Source organism: Microcaecilia unicolor, chromosome 2 (genome assembly GCF_901765095.1).
Source record: "Microcaecilia unicolor chromosome 2, aMicUni1.1, whole genome shotgun sequence".
Taxonomy (NCBI): domain Eukaryota; kingdom Metazoa; phylum Chordata; class Amphibia; order Gymnophiona; family Siphonopidae; genus Microcaecilia; species Microcaecilia unicolor.
Window position 1 is genome coordinate 12,930,354 of NC_044032.1, and position 17,140 is coordinate 12,947,493.

Sequence of the window (17,140 nt, forward strand, 5' to 3'; positions counted from 1 at the left end):
GAAAGTAGCAGGGAAAGCACAGCAACAAACAACCGCAGAAGAAACTCCTCTGAGGACCTCTGTTGCAAGGCAAACTAGAAACACTTCCAGGTGGTTAATAAAGGCCAACAGCCAGGGAGTTCACCAGGTACGGAAACAGCTGAATTCCAAAAAGTCTCGAGACCAACTGGAAGGCTAGAAAATCCGGACCGGACCGGCATGACTTCTGGAACCGGGAAAACCATCAACAGACAGTCCATTGCGACCACCAGGTCTGACCACCAGGGGGCGAGATGAATGAGAGCATGATACTGGGGCAGAGTCATAACAATGACTTTTGGCTGGATTTACGACCCAACCAAGGTTCTGCAGGAAACTCATGAACAGGAAGTAACATTCTCATTCTCCTGAAAGGATTTCGCACAAATCAACCAGCCATTAACTTACACCATGTCAATAGTAGGTGTAAATGTGTAAATGTGTACGCCTGAATCCAGTACTTCAGTGCATTACTTACAATATTCTGTAAGTTATGCATGTAAATGCTGGACGTGCTCATGCCCCAACTGTGTGCCTCCCCCTGTGCACTCCCCCCTTGAATTTATGCACTAAGCAAGTTGCACGCTCAAATTATAGGATACAGCTTAGTGCCCTAGTACTTACACACGTAACTAACAGACACGGACATAAGTGCTAGCATTCTACAATTTACACACGCACTTGGCATGTAAATATAAGCACAGTACTGTAACAACTCTGGGGTATAACTAATGTTCTGGTTTCACAATTATATTTTCATATACGTATACAGTTTTAGTAGGTGTGTTTCGCTAAAAGCGCATCATCAGGAGAACATAAGGAGCGGGCTGTGTTGAGAACGTGAAAAGAGAACTAGAAAATGTGAGAGACTACCGAGTACCAGATTGAGAATGAACAGGATAACATAGTTCATGAAATTGCATGAAATTTTAAGCACTGACACCAATCACTTGAGAAAAAGCCGTGGTACTACTGAAGCGCATCAAGAGGTCTTCAGATTCACATCCTCCAGCCCTAAGCTAAGTAACAGGGATTGTTCATCTATCCTTAAGGTTATCTATACATGCAATTGAATGTTTTACACACTATCCACCTTTGAGGTGGTGGTAGGCAGGGCAGAGGTGCGATGATGCTGATGGTTTATGTTGCTTCTCATTAGTCCAGCCAAAACAACACGTTTGTTTACTGAGCACCTACTAAAATATTAGCTACATGCTATATTTTGTCAGTCACGAGTGATTCACAGCATTTTAAAAAATAAAAAAGAAAGTTTACTGCAGGGATGTACAATGGTTTCAACTGTATACATATATGAAAATGTAAATATAAGCGTCAAGTTATAGAATGAGCAGTTTAAGTCTTATTCTGGTATCTCTTTGTTTCTCTCTAGCTCACTCATTCCCCATGTTCCAGTCCATTCACTATATACTCTTCTCAACAAAACTTACTATGTCATCGCACCTCAAGATCCACCTTACCCACTCTTCCTTTTTACCACTGTAACACCGACTCTTTGGAACTCTCTTCCCTCTATCAGGAAGAATCCTCCTTCATCAAATTCAAAACTCATTCAAACCTTATTTTTATGAACTTGAATGAATTTGGCCTGATTAACTTCTACACTCCATTCAAGCAGTTCAGATCGCTTCTGTTAGTGGCTAGCACCTGGTATGGACACTTTGCCTCTCTCTCTCTCTCTCTCTGTCTCCCTTGGGTTTCAATTCTGTTGTTATTTGGTTTTTACTATGTACCCCCTTTTGTTTTTAACTTCATTTCATATTCCTTAACCTTTTTTAACCTTTGTAAACCACTTAGATTTTTTATTGATTTCGCAGTAATCAAACAAATGTGAACTACAAGAACAGTCTTAGAGCTCTCATGCAGGATTATTTCAAGGTGCACACATGCTTTTTTGGCTCCTTTTGAGACACTATCACAATGCTTAAAAAAGAAACAACATCCAGAGGGCAGCGCTGTAAACAGAATGGAGAAAAGATGAAAGTTTCCGAAGCTGGCTCCTCCTTTCTTGCCAGCATAAGCACAAATGAATCCAGAAATGCTGAGCCAAGCAGATTTTCATTTCATTCCATCTCTGCCAAGAAACACATTTCTGCCCAAGTCTACTACTCACTGCACTTTAAAACAGGAAGTTACATCTTGATTAAATAAAAGATTTCTTGAAGGGGCTGACTTTTTAAGAAACTGAAATCTCTCTGATTCCCCAGTATCTCTCTCCTGAGTTAACAGCACTAGCAGGTACTGCATTCCATCAGCTGATTTCTCCAGTCAGAAACAAATGCTTGGAGGTAGCTAATATTTCTGCTTAGCAAAAACAGAGCTCCAGTTCTGAACTCCGAATCTGCTGATGTGGATAAGGAAAAGAGGCAGCTGGTAAAGTTGTACCCGGCTATCAAATACGAACTACTAGTAGGTCTCTCAAAAGGAAAGCAAGCTTCTCATTTGAAATACACAGACTCTTGTCTACTCTCTAATTCCAACGTTACCTGATCTTGCTACTATTTCTGTGGCAATATAACACAAACATTAAAAAGCAGGCTAGACACTTAGGTGAAGAGGCTATGGAGCTACTCTCCAACCTCAAAAGCAGCAGGACTGTTGCTCTGAAAACTAAGCTGCTTGTTTAGAATACTGAAAATTATATCTATTTTGATCAGCCAAATTCTTTGATATTTCAATCATTTTGCACTTCTTATATCACAAGGAAGGTTTTTGCTGATGACTAAAAAAAAGGCTTTTCCTTTCCATATTTGTAATTTTCTTTCATTATCTATCCACTCAAATGTAGCTCATGCCAGTGCACAGTTCTAGTGAAGTTTTCTCTGTGATTTGTGTTGTTACACATGCTCGAACCTCAAGAATAAAAAAGTAGAATCTCCAATCTGCCATACTTTCAACAGATTTCTCCAGGATAACCTGGAGACAAGGGAGAAATGGGAAATCCAGAAGTCCTTTAAAGGAAAAACACTGGGGTCAAAGAGAATGATGGAAAATTAAGAGGTTAAGATCACTTTGGAAATTCTAATTGCAACTGATAAGAAGCTTGATACAAGAAAGCCAGACTTTGTAATAAAGTAGACAGACACGAGAACAATATTAATAGAGTATATAAGCATTCTCATACTGGGATATACCAAAACGTCCACAAAGCCCAGTATCCTGCTTTCAACAATGGCCAACCCAGGTCACAAATACTCAGTAGGATTCCAAGAGAGTAAAAGATTTTGTACTGCTTATCACAGGAATAAGCAGTGGATTTTCCCCAAGACCAACTTAATATACTTAGACGCATATAATTTCAAAGCACTTAGACTTACAAAGTTGCAGAGTAACCTATGGAACTTTATAAGTCTAAGTGCTTTGAAAATGAGCCCCTTAGTGTACCTAAATATAACTCACCTTGAGCCACTACTGAAAAAGGTTCGAGCAAAAGCCAAATAATGGTTTATGGACTTTTCTTCCAGGAACATTTCCAAATATTTTTAAACCCTGCTACACTAACTACTTTTACCACATTTTCTGGCAACAAACTGCAGAGCTTAATTATAAACTGAGTGAAGAAATAAGTCTGATTTGTTCTAACTCATTGCATCCCCCTTCTGGTTTTGGAAAGAGTAAACAAGGTGAAATTAGGCCTCACCTACAAATTTGCTTTTCTTTAGTCCCTCTAGACCGGCACAGATGGGTTATGCACTCCTACCAGCAGATGGATGCTGAGAACACTTTCTTTGAAGTAGGTGTTTAAGTGGGCTGTGCAGTCTCCTCTGCTAGTCAGTCAACAAGTAGCAAAGCAGAAGCACAGGGACGAGACCACTGAGCAGTTCCTATCCAGCCAGAATAAGCAGCATAAAATCTGTTTTGCTGTTCTGGGATCTTGCCAGGTACTTGTGACCTGGATTGGCCACTGTTGGAAACAGGATACTGGGCTTCTTGGACCTTTGCTGTGTCCCAGTATGGCAACGCTTATGTTCTTATGTGTTCTTTAAGCATAACAGACCATAGGCACATCTCGGTCTTCTTCTGTTCAAATATTCTGGGGCCAATACATAAAGTGACCGCAGGCAGAAGCACAAGGTTAACAAACAGCCTACCCACTCGTTAATGACCAGATTATGCATTGGCTCTTCACTGACCTGATAAAGATAGGATAACTCTTGAAAGCTTGTCAAAGAAATATTAAGTTGGTTCAATAGAAAGGCGTGGATGCTGTTCAAAAATACCATCCTGGAAGCCCAGGCCAAATATATTCCACGTATTAAAATAGGAGGGAAGAAGACCAAACGACAGCCAGCATGGTCAAAAAGCTATTAGAGCTCAAAGAAAATCCTTCAGAAAATGGAAGGAACCAACTGAAAATAATAAGAAACAGCATAAGGAATGTCAAGTGAAATGCAAAGCGCTGATAAGGAAGGCAAAGAGGGACTTTGAAAAAAAGACTGCGTTGAAGGCAAACACACATAGCAAAATTTTTTTTACGTATATTAAAAGCAAGATGGCGGCAAAAGAATCGGTTGGATTGCTAGATGACTGAGGGGTAAAAGGGGCAATCAGGGAAGACAAAGTCATAGCGGAGACATTAAATGAATTCTTTGTTTCGGTCTTCACTGAGGAAGATTTGGGAGAGATACCGGTGCCAGAAATGGTATTCAAAGCTGAGTCAGAGAAACTGAATGAAATCTGTATAAACCTGGAGGATGTAATGGGGCAATTTGACAAATTGAAGAGTAGCAAATCTCCTGGACTGGATAGTATTCATCCTAGAGTACTGATAGAATTAAAAAATGAACTTGCAGAGCTATTGTTAGTAATATGTCATTTATCTTTAAAATCAAGCGTGGTACCGGAAGATTGGAGGGTAGCCCATGTAATGCCGATTATTTAAAAAAAAGGTTCCAGGGGATCCGGGAGATTATAGACCGGTGAGCCTGATGTCAATGCCGGGCAAAATGGTACAGACTATTATAAAGAGCAAAATTACTGAGCATACTCAAAAGCATGTATTTAGTGAAGAGAAATCTTGCCTCACTGATCTATTACATTTCTTTGAAGGGGTGAACAAACATGTGGATAAAGACGAGCCGGTTGATATTATGTATCTGGATTTTCAAAAGGCGTTTGACAAACTACCTCACTTGGCACTGCCCATGTACAACTCTCATCATAACCCCCTTACGCTGTATAGTGAGTCCTCAACAACAACAAAAAAACTATTGTACCTCACTGTACACCACTACAATAACCCTCAAGCCAGCAGGTGTCATCTATATATAAGTATGATAGTTTTTTGGTGGGTTTTAAAGGGCTCCAACACAAGTGTACCAGTTAAGAGTGGGATCTGGTCTGGGTCCCCTTCTCTAAGTTCACTGCACCTATCACTCCGCTACTCGTGGGCCCTGCTTGTTGTACTAATGGGAACGACCATTGTTTCTAAGGCTGTTATAAAGCCTGCCATGTACTGTCACTTTCACATCTTAGGGGTGGGGGTGGGGGGTCAGTGACCACTAGGGAACGAGGGAGCCTTCCGCCCTACAGTGGTCATCTGGTCATTTAGGGCATCTTTTTGTCACTTAGTGGTGTTTGAAACATGTCTAGACAAAAACGTCTCCATTTTTACCCTAGATGTTTTGGCTTTTTTCCATTATGGCAAAAAAACGTCTAATTTTTGGGAACACCCCAAAACACGCCCACTTGAAATTTGGACAAACTGTAGAGAAAAACATCTCAAATCTGACTTTTGAAAATCGCAACTTAGACATTTTTGCAAGAAAAACGTCCTTCTGAGTCCCATTGTGTGCTTTTTGGTTCAGATGCTGTTCTTACTGAATAGAAGAAACTATTCACACCTCATGTCAAAATAAAACAAGATGCAAAGCCCTATATACTGAAGTCCTGTTTCACACTTTTCACAGCATCTTAGTATTATGGAAAATTGGCAGGATAGAAAGATCATTGAATAAACTTGAAACTTAAAAGATGAGATCTGATACCAGGTGAATGAAATTAGCTCAGGACTGATGACATCCAAGGACGAGTAAAGAATGGTCACATGAACAAAGAAGAGACACTGGTTTTCCTGCTAACAGAAGAGGAACTGGAATGGTATGATCAAATTGCAGTTGGGCAATCAGAAGAGTAGATTCCAGACCTCCGTGCTTCTTTATTCATAAGCTTATACGGTTACGTGAGACACTGAACACTATGTGCAAAGACTATGGAAGCCAAGTCAGGTCAGTATAACAAGCAAGACTCCTAAGCATCCAATCTGCAACGCAACACAGACAAAATACTTCAGAAGTCTATCTCCTCTGTGCAAACACAATATAAAATGCAAGAACTGACTCTGCAAGTGCACATCTTGCATTTTCAAATGTCTCTTATTGATAAAGAGACAGTCCAGAATCAAAACATTTTAGTCACCACCTCAAATTGATACACTCAAAACATTTAGCTGAGCTTCCAGGCTGACTACAGATAGACCTACAATCAATAAATAGTGTTTTAGGCTTGGCTCAAGGAAGGCTGCAGTGACTGCTGTGGAACTGATGGGGATCTACTTGGCAAGAACAATATCTTAACAGCATATGTCCTTGCAGTATGGACCAACTGGTCTCTATTTGGCATCTCGTTCAGCTTGTGGGAAGCTGTAGTGAGCATTGCTGAGGAAATCATTATAGTGTAAACTCTGAGGTCCCGATGATCAAAGGAAAATGCGTCCACTACAGGCCACTAGTGACACAGCTAACAGCGCCCGCACCAGAGAATCTCCTCCCTCCAGATGCCAAAACAAAACTGTCCCTGGTGGCCCAGTGGGCAACCCTACCACCACTCCCTCCTCCTGGGGAACCTCCTTCAAAACAGCAACCAGATGCACTGGGCAGAGCTTCAATACCATTGTTTTCAAAGGCGAACACTGTAACTCTGTTAATTTGATCTGAAGGCCTGGGATCTTATTGACTGTAGTGATAATGCTGTTAATGTATTAGATCAATTCATTTTGATGTATATTGTAAATTCCTTCTAATGTAAAGTTATTCTTGTTGTAATCCACTTTGTAGAGTTAGTTAAAAGCAGAATAGAAATTGACTAATACAATACAATATAAGAGAAAATTTCCCTTATATGACAGGGTGCCCCTATTCTTTCCTCCTTTCTAAAGGTACGGGGGGGTTTGGGTGGGGGGGCACTAGGCCACCAGGGAAGGTGGGAGTAGGGTTGCCGATTAGGCTAACAGGGTCAATCTTTTGGTGTCGGGGGGGGGGGGAGGGCAGCTAGAGGTCCACCAGACCTCCAGCCCCCCTGTGCCCCCGTGTCTGGGGGAGGGGGAAGAGAAGGCCACTGAGCCACCAGGGAAACTTGTTCGGGGGGGGGGGGGGGGGGGGGGGGGTAGGGGGATGAAGGTCCGGGCTTTTTTCTTTTTTTGACAGCCTGGATCTGTCAAACAACTTCTGCGGGAGGATTGTACCTTGGCAATGCTCAGGCACAATCCTCCCGCAGGTGTCCCCTGATAATCAAAACTAATGTGCACATAAATTTGCATGCTGTTAGTTTTGATCATGAGGGCTTTAATCCCCCACGCTGTTCCGGCGCTAATTTTCCAGCGCAGGGAATTTGATCTTCAGGGCCCAAATGCTCTGACTCAGCTGTGCTCCATGCTTTATCTGGTAGATGGAACTAATTACTGAACCGTCACCCCAACTTGTATTCTGGCTTCTACGCTACTGCAAATTCATGTAACATACATGGGCACAAAAAATCCATTTCTTTGTACCTCTTTCCCCCATTCACCCTCCCTCCTCCCAAGATTGAAAATTAAATCTCACCAGGAAGATCTTGCGTTCACCCTTCTGCTTAATGTATTCCTTAGGCAGGAAATCTTTTAAGCTGTGAAGAGAAAGACAGGCATCAGAAAGAGTCAGATCTTTTATTCTCTACAGAAAAGAATAATCACCAGCACATACTATGTCCTACCTCCACCAAAACAGAATGGAACATCTCACCCCCACACACAGAATGGAAAACTCCCCATTCCAGAGTGACCTTTCCCCCTTCAGAATGAATCAGAACATTCCCTATTCCCATAATAAAATGGAATGCTCCCAAATTAAAAGGAATACTCCTTACTTCACACCACCATGAGGATGACCAGTGACCCGTTACACTGTGCAAGTCTACTTTCTTCTTCTTACGTCAACTTCAATCTAGACATAGAATATTTGACCAAAAAAAACCTTTCCATTCCCTTGTCACTCCTTATCTCGAAACTTGACTACTACATACATAGCATAGTAGATGACAGCAGAGAAAGACCTGTATGGTCCATCTAGTCTGCCCATACAGCTGCAGTGTTCTAAAATCTGTGTCTTGATCAGCCTGTTGGTCTGTAATATAATTTATCTAGGCTGCTCACGTATTAACATCAAAAAACTTCAATTAATACACAACACAGTTCCTAAACTTATCCACCATGCCCAAAAGTTTGATCACATCTCCCCTCTGTTCCAGGAATTGAATTGGCTCCCAGAAGAAAAATGATTCCTTTTTAAACTATTTACTCTTTTATTCAAAACACACAGAATCAGTACACCTGACTCTGTACACTTTCACTATCCCATATTTTTCAGTACGTTTGTTACTTTCATTAAATGACAATCAGTTAGTAGTCCCTAGCCCGAAACAAGCCCAATTAGAATTCACTCGCCACCGAGCATTTTATTTTGAGGCTTCTTTTCAATGGAATTCTCTCCCACTCAGTATCTGTGCAGAATCATCCTTCAAAAAATTCAAAAAGGCATTAAAAACCTGGTTATTCAAACAAGCATTTAAGTAGACTTAGCTCTGGGTCATAGGATGTGGCCTTGCTGTGGGATTCCAACCGTCTGCTCCATAACTTCTTTCAATTTCTTTTACTCTTTTCTCTATTATAAACTGGGACTGTGTATTCTTGTCGAGTGTATAAAACCTATCCTATCAATATATGTAGGTTCCTTTCGTTTTTAAACTGTTCTTACTTTAGATCTGCGGGTCAGTTGGGCGGTATAGAAAGTTTTAATAAACTATATGTAATGAGTTTATCTTGTTGGGCAGACTGGATGGACCATACAGGTCTTTATCTGCCGTTATCTACTATGTTACTATGATGCTCTTGGCATTATGTTTCAAAAGGGACTGATGTCATTGTGTATTGGCCTCCACTTAATATCCAGTATCCTTGTCCCTTGGTGCCAGAGATGAAGATGAGGAAGAATCCTTCCTCTTTCTCAGGAAAGCTTTGGAGGATGATCAACCCTGATGGCCTCTCTCAGTGCTCAATACCCACGGTAACAGATGCGCTCCTGATGCAAATCTGTCCCCAGAGTCTAATGCAGTTTCTGAAGCTATGGAGACAGATGCTTCTGATGCTGATGGCAACGGACTGGACTTATTTGCACTAAAAATAAGTTAGCGCTGTTTCTCTTGACCTTTGATTCTTCATTTTGACATTTGTGAACACAAGAGGAATCATGAACAAGTCCTAGGTACTGCGTGCACCAGTTATGTGTATCCATGATGGACATCACACTGTTACAGGCGGTGCGCTTTTTAAAAGTCACTGGGAACTCTTCTGGGACATGTCAGGAAAAACAGCTGCAGCAACAACTATTTTGAAAATTTATCCAATCGAGTACTCCAGGCCTAAATAAGACATAAACAGACCACAGAGAAAAAAAAACAGGAAAAAAAAAACAGGAAACATAGAACTGGCTAAAAAAACTTTTCTAACAAAAATAAAAAAGGGGCTTTGTGACTGGTCCCACATGACAGATCACAGGTCTTACAAACAAAGAGCAGCAGAGAAAAGTGTGACCAACTTGCTGTGCAAAAAATGGTTAGATCCTGCGTGATGGCAACAGGCAGGATGACGTAAGCACACACGCTGCATTCTTCTAAAAATGAAAACATGCCGGAGGCTGCTTCCGTGTGAACTCCATCAATGATGTCATCCATATGTAAGACGATTATATCCTGGCTTGTCCTCAGACAATGAATATTTACTTAATCACAACAATCTGACATGGGATATGCCTTGGGTAAGCAATTAACAATTTGAAATCTAAAGGCCCCCAGTTACACACAGAATCAGCAGCAGGGAAAGGAGAACTTTTCCTGAATCATAATACTTAAAGAACTAGACCAGCAAGTTGGCTGTCACCCTGATTGCAATATATGCTGAACACTACCACAATGAGATATCCAAACAGAACAGGCTCAGGTTGGGACCCAAAGTGGTGAACTGGATTAGAAACTGGTTGACTGATAAGAAGTCAAGAGGGTAGTGAATGAAATTCATTCAGAGGAAAGAAAGGTGAGTAGCTGAGTTCCTCAAGGATTGGTATAGGGGCCGATTCTGTTCCAATATATTTCTAAGTGACATTTCTGAAGGGTTAGAAGGGAATGTTTGCGTTTTTGCAGACGACACGAAGATTTGCAGAAGGGTGGACACCCCGAAGGGAGTGGACAATATGACAAGTGATCTAAAAAGATTAGAAGAATAGTCTAATGTTTGGAGGTTAAAATTTAATGTGAAGAAGTGTGTAGTGACACACACGGAGTGTAGAAACCCAAAAGAGTTGTATTTGTTAGGGGGTGAGAGGCTGATAAGCATGGACCAGGAGAGGGACCTGGGGTGAAAGCGTCTGAGGATCTTAAGACGGTAAAACAATGTGACAAGCTGGTAGCTGTAGACAGATGTTAAGCTACACAGAGATTCAAACTAATAATGAAGGCAATCTCCCTCTAATATTTTCTATCTGAAAAACCCAAAAAAACGTGAAGGAGATAGGTAGAGACTCAACTGGCTTGTACTCTAATAATGAGTTCGTTATATATAGAGGTGAAGCCTCAAAAAGCCCCCGGCTCAAAAATTAAAGAGCTCTCGGGAGGCTGGGCTGCTTCATCATCGGCAAACACCCCATTGGTGTAAGAACATTCGCAGTAGACCAATGGGGTGTTTGCCGATGATGAAGCAGCCCAGCCTCCCGAGAGCTCTTTAATTTTTGAGCCGGGGGCTTTTTGAGGCTTCACCTCTATATATAACGAACTCATTATTAGAGTACAAGCCAGTTGAGTCTCTACCTATCTCCTTCACGTTTTTTTGGGTTTTTCAGATAGAAGCTACACAGAGAGACATATCCAGTAAAACAAAAACAAAAAAGAAAGGTGTTACTGCCTTTGTACAAGTACTGTGTTCAATTTTGAAGGCCGTATCGTGCCAAGAACCTCAGACGACTTGAGGCGGTTCACAGAAAGGCAACAAAATTTTATTTATTTAACACATTTATACCCCACATTTTCCCACTAGTCGCAGGCTCAATGTGGCTTACACAATACCATAAGGCAGACTACATACAGTTCAGTAAAATACAGTTAAACAATGTAAAGTAAGATAGTGATCGTATAGGTATCGTATAAAACAACAAAGATATAATAAGAGATAATAAAAGATCAATAAGGTCCAAACATTTTGCTGTGACAAAAATAGCAGTAACTTAAGTTGAGTCTGGATGATAAGCCTTCTGGAATAAGGATGTCTTCAGTAATTTCCTGAAATTTAGATGGTTCTGAGTTGATTTTAAGAATTTGGGCAATGCATTCCATAGCTGTGTGCCAATGAAGGAGAAGCCGGATGTATAGGTAGATTTGTATTTTAGGCCATAGCAATCTGGGTAATGTAAGTTTAAATAGAACTGGAACTGTTTCTAGGTGGTAAATCTATTAAATTTAACATGTATCCTGGAACGTCTCATTAAACAATCCTATGAACCAAGGTGCAAACCTTAAAGGCAATACGTTCCTTGATGGGGAGCCAGTGCAATTTTTTACGAAGGAGCCTGGCAGATTCAAATTTTGATTTACCAAAGATAAGTCTTGCTGCTGTGTTCTGGGCGGTCTGGTTTCTTAATTAGTTATTCCTTACAACCTGCATAGATTCCATTGCAGTAGTCTAGATGGCTTAATACCATTGACTGTACCAAGTTGTGGAAAACATCTCGAGGAAAAAAGGGTTTTATACGTTTGAGTTTCCACATTGAGTAGAACATTTTCTTTGTGGTGCAATTTACTTGGGTTTCCAGGGTCAGGTTCCGGCTATCCGAAATAAGGAGGAAGTAGTCTGGGATATTCAAAGTTGTAGGTTTAAACTTATTGTGCTGAGAAGATAAGATGAGGCAGTGAGTCTTCTCAGTGTTCAATTTCAATTGAAATGAGTTGGCCCATGCATCCATTGTATTCAAGCCTGCCCTGATTGAACTGAAGATTTCAGACAAGTCCTTTCTGAAAGGTATATAAATTGTGACATCATCAGCATAAATAAACGGATTGAACCCTAGATTTGATAAAGAATTAGCCAATGGAATCATCATTGTGTTAAAAAATAAAGAGCTTGTGCCAAAAGACGTATGAGAAGAGACTGGAAGACCTCAATATTTATACTCTAGAGGAAAGGGGGGATATGACAGACATTTAAGTACTTGAAAGGTATTAATATGCAAACTGATCTTTTCAGAAATGAGGAAGTGGTAGAACTAGAGGTCATGAGTTGAGGTTGTAGAGAGGGACACCTGGACTGATGCCGGGCAGACGTCTACGGTCTTTACCCCAAACTGACAGGGAAAGAGAGAGATTAAGTATATCATTGTTTAATCATAAAAAAATGGAACCTGGGCAGAATGCCAGATTCATCTCTGGCCACCAGATAGGCCCTGTAGGTCTTTATCTGCCGACATTTATTATGTAGATTTATGAAAATCCCCCAAACTTACTCCAAGAATCCAGGCTTGTGTTTCAGCTCATTATGTGGTCCAAACTGGATCTGGCACTGGAACCCAGCAAAATCACAGGCCTTATCAAATGAGACTGGGTGTGAGCCATTCAAGATATCATCCCGAGCCTGTTAGGAGCAAAAAAAGAGAGAGGCACTGAGAAACAGGGAATCTGTAGGCTATTCAGTAAGAAAATAAGGAAGGTTCTCACAATACAGCAGGATAAATCAGAAACACAAGTGGGGTGATTATTTGATGGTGCTTAACATGAAGTGTTTTTTTACTGAACAAGCAAATGAGTTTCTATGCAGCCGCTATCTCTTAAGATCCCTCAGTCAATTCCCCAGGAATTATTTATCATGCTGTTTATAGAATCCTCGATGAAAAACCTCTCCCTTCCTGCCTAGCTCTGATAGTAGAGAGAATGGGTTTTTTTAACTGCTTCTTGTCCTACAACCTGCTAATTCTTGCTGTAGCGTTCTGTCATGTCCCCTACCTCAACGCAAGCGGCATCCTCGTGCTGTTCGGGATCCCGTCAACACGAACACTTGACTGGCACTGCCTGAGCCATGTGTGTGTAGTCCTCTCTGGGTTTGTTCAGAGAGCGGTGGTTGCAGGCTCCTTAATTGCTTTGCTTCCATGCACCTGGCTCTGCTCTCTCTCTGCCTGGATTCCAGGCTCCTTGATTGCTTTGCTTCCACCCACCTGTGTCTGCTCTTCCTCTGCCTGGCTTCCCTTGCTTCTCTCCTATTGGTCTTCCGGTTCCTCCTTCCCCTGCTCTTGTCCTATGGCTGTGCCCCTTCTCCCTGTTGATGTCAGACGCCAGCACTTTATCAGCTGAGCTCTCCCTGGACTCCATGCTTCGGCTTCTACTTGGGTAGGTGTTTTTAACTCTGTAGTCTGCTTCTTATCTACTGGTCCCTCGTTGTTGACTTTGCCTGTACCTGGATCACCCTCTTGCCTGCTGCCTGCCTATTGACTTTACCTATGCCTGCCTACTGACTGCCTGGCCAATGCTAGAAATTATTAGGAAAGGGATAGAAAATAAGGCAAAGGATATTATAATGCCTCTGTATCACTCCACTGTGCAACCTCACCAAGAGTATTGTGTGCAATTCTGGTTGCTGTATTTCAAAAAAAGATATAGAGAGGAATTAGAAAAGGTTCAAAGAAGGGTGACCAAAATGATTAAGGAAATGAACTCATATGAGAAAAGGCTAAAAAGATTAGGGCTCTGCAGCTTGGAAGAGAGATGGCTTATGGGGGATATAATTGAGGTCTAAAAAATCCTGAGTAGCACTGAATGGGTAAACATGAATCTATTGTTTATTCTTTTCAAAAGTACTAAGATTAAGGGACATTCAATGAAGTTACATGGTAATACTTTTTAAAATGAACAGAAGGAAATATTTTTTCACTCAACCAATAGTTAAGCTCTGGAATTTGTTATCAGAGAATGTGGTAACAGCAGTTAACATATCCGGGTTTAAAAAAAGGTTTGGATAAGTTCCTGGAGGAAACATTCATCGTTTGCTATTGAGAGAGACATGGGGGGAAGCCATGGCTTATCTCTGGAGTCAGTAGATGGAATGTTGCTACTATTTGGGATTCTGCCAGATACTTGTGACCTGCATTGGCACCTGCTGGAACCAGGATCCTGGACTAGATGGACCTTTGGTCTGACCTAGTATGGCTATTCTTATGCTTTCAAGGAATTAAATGAGTAGGGAAGGAACAACAAGTGATAAATGCCTAAGTACAATGGTAAATACAAAGTGTTACTTCATGAGCCATTCATTGATCAAAACTAGACAAATCAATGGTTAAGGAGAGGTGAACTGGAACCTAAGGATGAACAATTGATAATTGCAGCCCAGGATAGCGGACGACAAATGAGATGGTTTACAGCAAGCATAGAAAAAGCTGGTGTAACAGACAAATATAAAGTCTGTAAGGAGGAGCTTGAAAGAGTCACTTGTCTTGTAGCTGGTTGTAAAGTTCTGTCGGCAGAAAATCTCTATACGTAAAGGCACAAGGTGGCGCAACTGATCCACTGGAAAAGAAGTAAACACTAAATCACTGCACTAGAAAAGCATAACCCTAATAGAGGCTGTGATTACTATTGGTTGACACGGTTCCCCACAGGAAGCTCTTAAATAAACTAGATGGGCTGAAGATAGGACCCGAAGTGGTAAACTGGATTAGGAACTGGTTGACGGGCAGACGCCAGAGGGTGGTGGTGAATAGAGTTCGCTCGGAGGAGGGAAAGGTGAGTAGTGGAGTGCCTCAGGGATCGGTGCTGGGGCCGATTCTGTTCAATATATTTGTGAGTGACATTGCCGAAGGGTTACAAGGTAAAGTTTGTCTTTTTGCAGATGACACCAAGATTTCCAACAGAGTGGACACCCCGGAGGGAGTGGAAAACATGAAAAAAGATCTGAAGAAGCTAGAAGAATGGTCTAACGTTTGGCAATTAAAATTCAATGCGAAGAAATGCAAAGTGATGCACTTAGGGAGTAGAAATCCAAGGGAGACGTATGTGTTAGGCGGGGAGAGTCTGATAGGCACAGACGGGGAGAGGGATCTTTGGGTGATAGTATCTGAGGACCTGAAGGCGACGAAACAGTGCGACAAGGCGGTGGCCGTAGCTAGAAGATTGCTAGGCTGTATAGAGAGAGGAGTGACCAGCAGAAGAAAGGAGGTTTTAATGCCTCTGTATAAGACGCTGAGTATTGTGTTCAGTTTTGAAGGCCGTACCTTGCAAAGGATGTTAAAAAAATGGAAGCGGTGCAAAGAAAAGCTACGAGGATAGTATGGAATTTGCGTTCCAAGACGTATGAAGAGGGACTTGCTGACCTGAACATGTATACCCTGGAGGAAAGGAGGAACAGGGGTGATATGATACAGATGTTCAAATATTTGAAAGGTATTAATCCGCAAACGAATCTTTTCCGGAGATGGGAAGGCGGTAGAACGAGAGGACATGAAATGAAATTGAAGGGGGGCAGACTCAGGAAAGATGTCAGGAAGTATTTTTTCACAGAGAGGGTGGTGGACGCTTGGAATGCCCTCCCGCGGGAGGTGGTGGAGATGAAAACGGTAACGGAATTCAAACATGCGTGGGATATGCATAAAGGGATCCTGTGCAGAAGGAATGGATCCTCAGAAGCTTAGCTGAAATTGGGTGGCGGAGCAGTTGGGGGGAAGAGGGGGTGGTGGTTGGGAGGCGAGGATAGGGGAGGGCAGACTTATACGGTCTGTACCAGAGCCGGTGATGGGAGGCGGGACTGGTGGTTGGGAGGCGGGAAATACTGCTGGGCAGACTTATATGGTCTGTGCCCTGAAAAGGACAGGTACAAATTCAAGGTAAGGTATACACATACGAGTTTATCTTGGGCAGACTAGATGGACCATGCAGGTCTTTTTCTGCCGTCATCTACTATGTTACTATGTTACCTGCGACACCCCCATTCCAACAGACTTAATTTTAATTTAACTTACCATGGCTATTTATAGGTCGCTTAACCAACCATGGTCCAGGTGGCTTACAGAAGAGAATATCTCCTAATTAGGAACTTACAAAATAGATTAAATACAATACAGTTTCTATTTCTATACAATTAAAACAAATACTTACAAAAATGCCAGGTCTTTCCTGAATGTCTAAAAAGAGAATAACTTCTCAAAGTTCTTACTTCCATGGGTAACCCTAACTCCTATTCACTTGTAAAGTACTCTTGTATCTTTTATTTTTCCCACCTTGTTAATTCCCTTATTTGTCCTGTTTGTCTGTCCTGATTAGATTGTAAGCTCTTTTTATGTCCAGTGTACAGCGCTGCGTATGTAGTAGCACTATAGAAATGATAAGTAGTAGTATAGGGTAGGGAATTCCATATAACAGGACCTTCATCTATAATTGTCCACTTCCTTGTTTTTGTTAAACAGCAATATTTTACACTTGGTACTGCAAGTCTTAAATCTGAATGCGAGTGTGAACATCTTAATGGATTTAACAGAGACAAAACCAGTAAGGCAGGCCAGGCACAGGCTATGTGGAACCTTAAAAACACAAATTAGCAAGTTAGACTCAAACCTAGCCTTTACTGGAAGCCAGTGAAGTCTAATCATGAGTGAAGTCTAATCATGATCCATAATCCTGTTCCCTTTACAATTTTTGCTGCAATATTTTGTAAAACCTGGATTCTAAGCATCTGCCTTTCAGGTAATCCCAACAATGTTATTTTGCAATAATCTATAGATGACAATAATATGATCTGTATCATCAATTACAAACTCACAGTTTCCAG

General features: G+C 41.4%; 1 protein-coding gene across 2 annotated transcripts in view; it reads right to left on the reverse strand.

Annotated features, from left to right (window-relative positions):
- Window positions 1-17,140, reverse strand: part of TLN1 (talin 1) — a 407,659-nt gene that overhangs the window by 219,595 nt on the left and 170,924 nt on the right. For both annotated transcript variants that reach the window (XM_030192770.1, XM_030192769.1), the window contains exons 8-9: window positions 12,834-12,961; window positions 7,857-7,917 (exon numbers count right to left, since the gene is read on the reverse strand). In XM_030192770.1, the coding sequence (XP_030048630.1) occupies window positions 7,857-7,917; window positions 12,834-12,961 (189 nt within the window). The remainder of the gene's footprint in view (window positions 1-7,856; window positions 7,918-12,833; window positions 12,962-17,140) is intronic.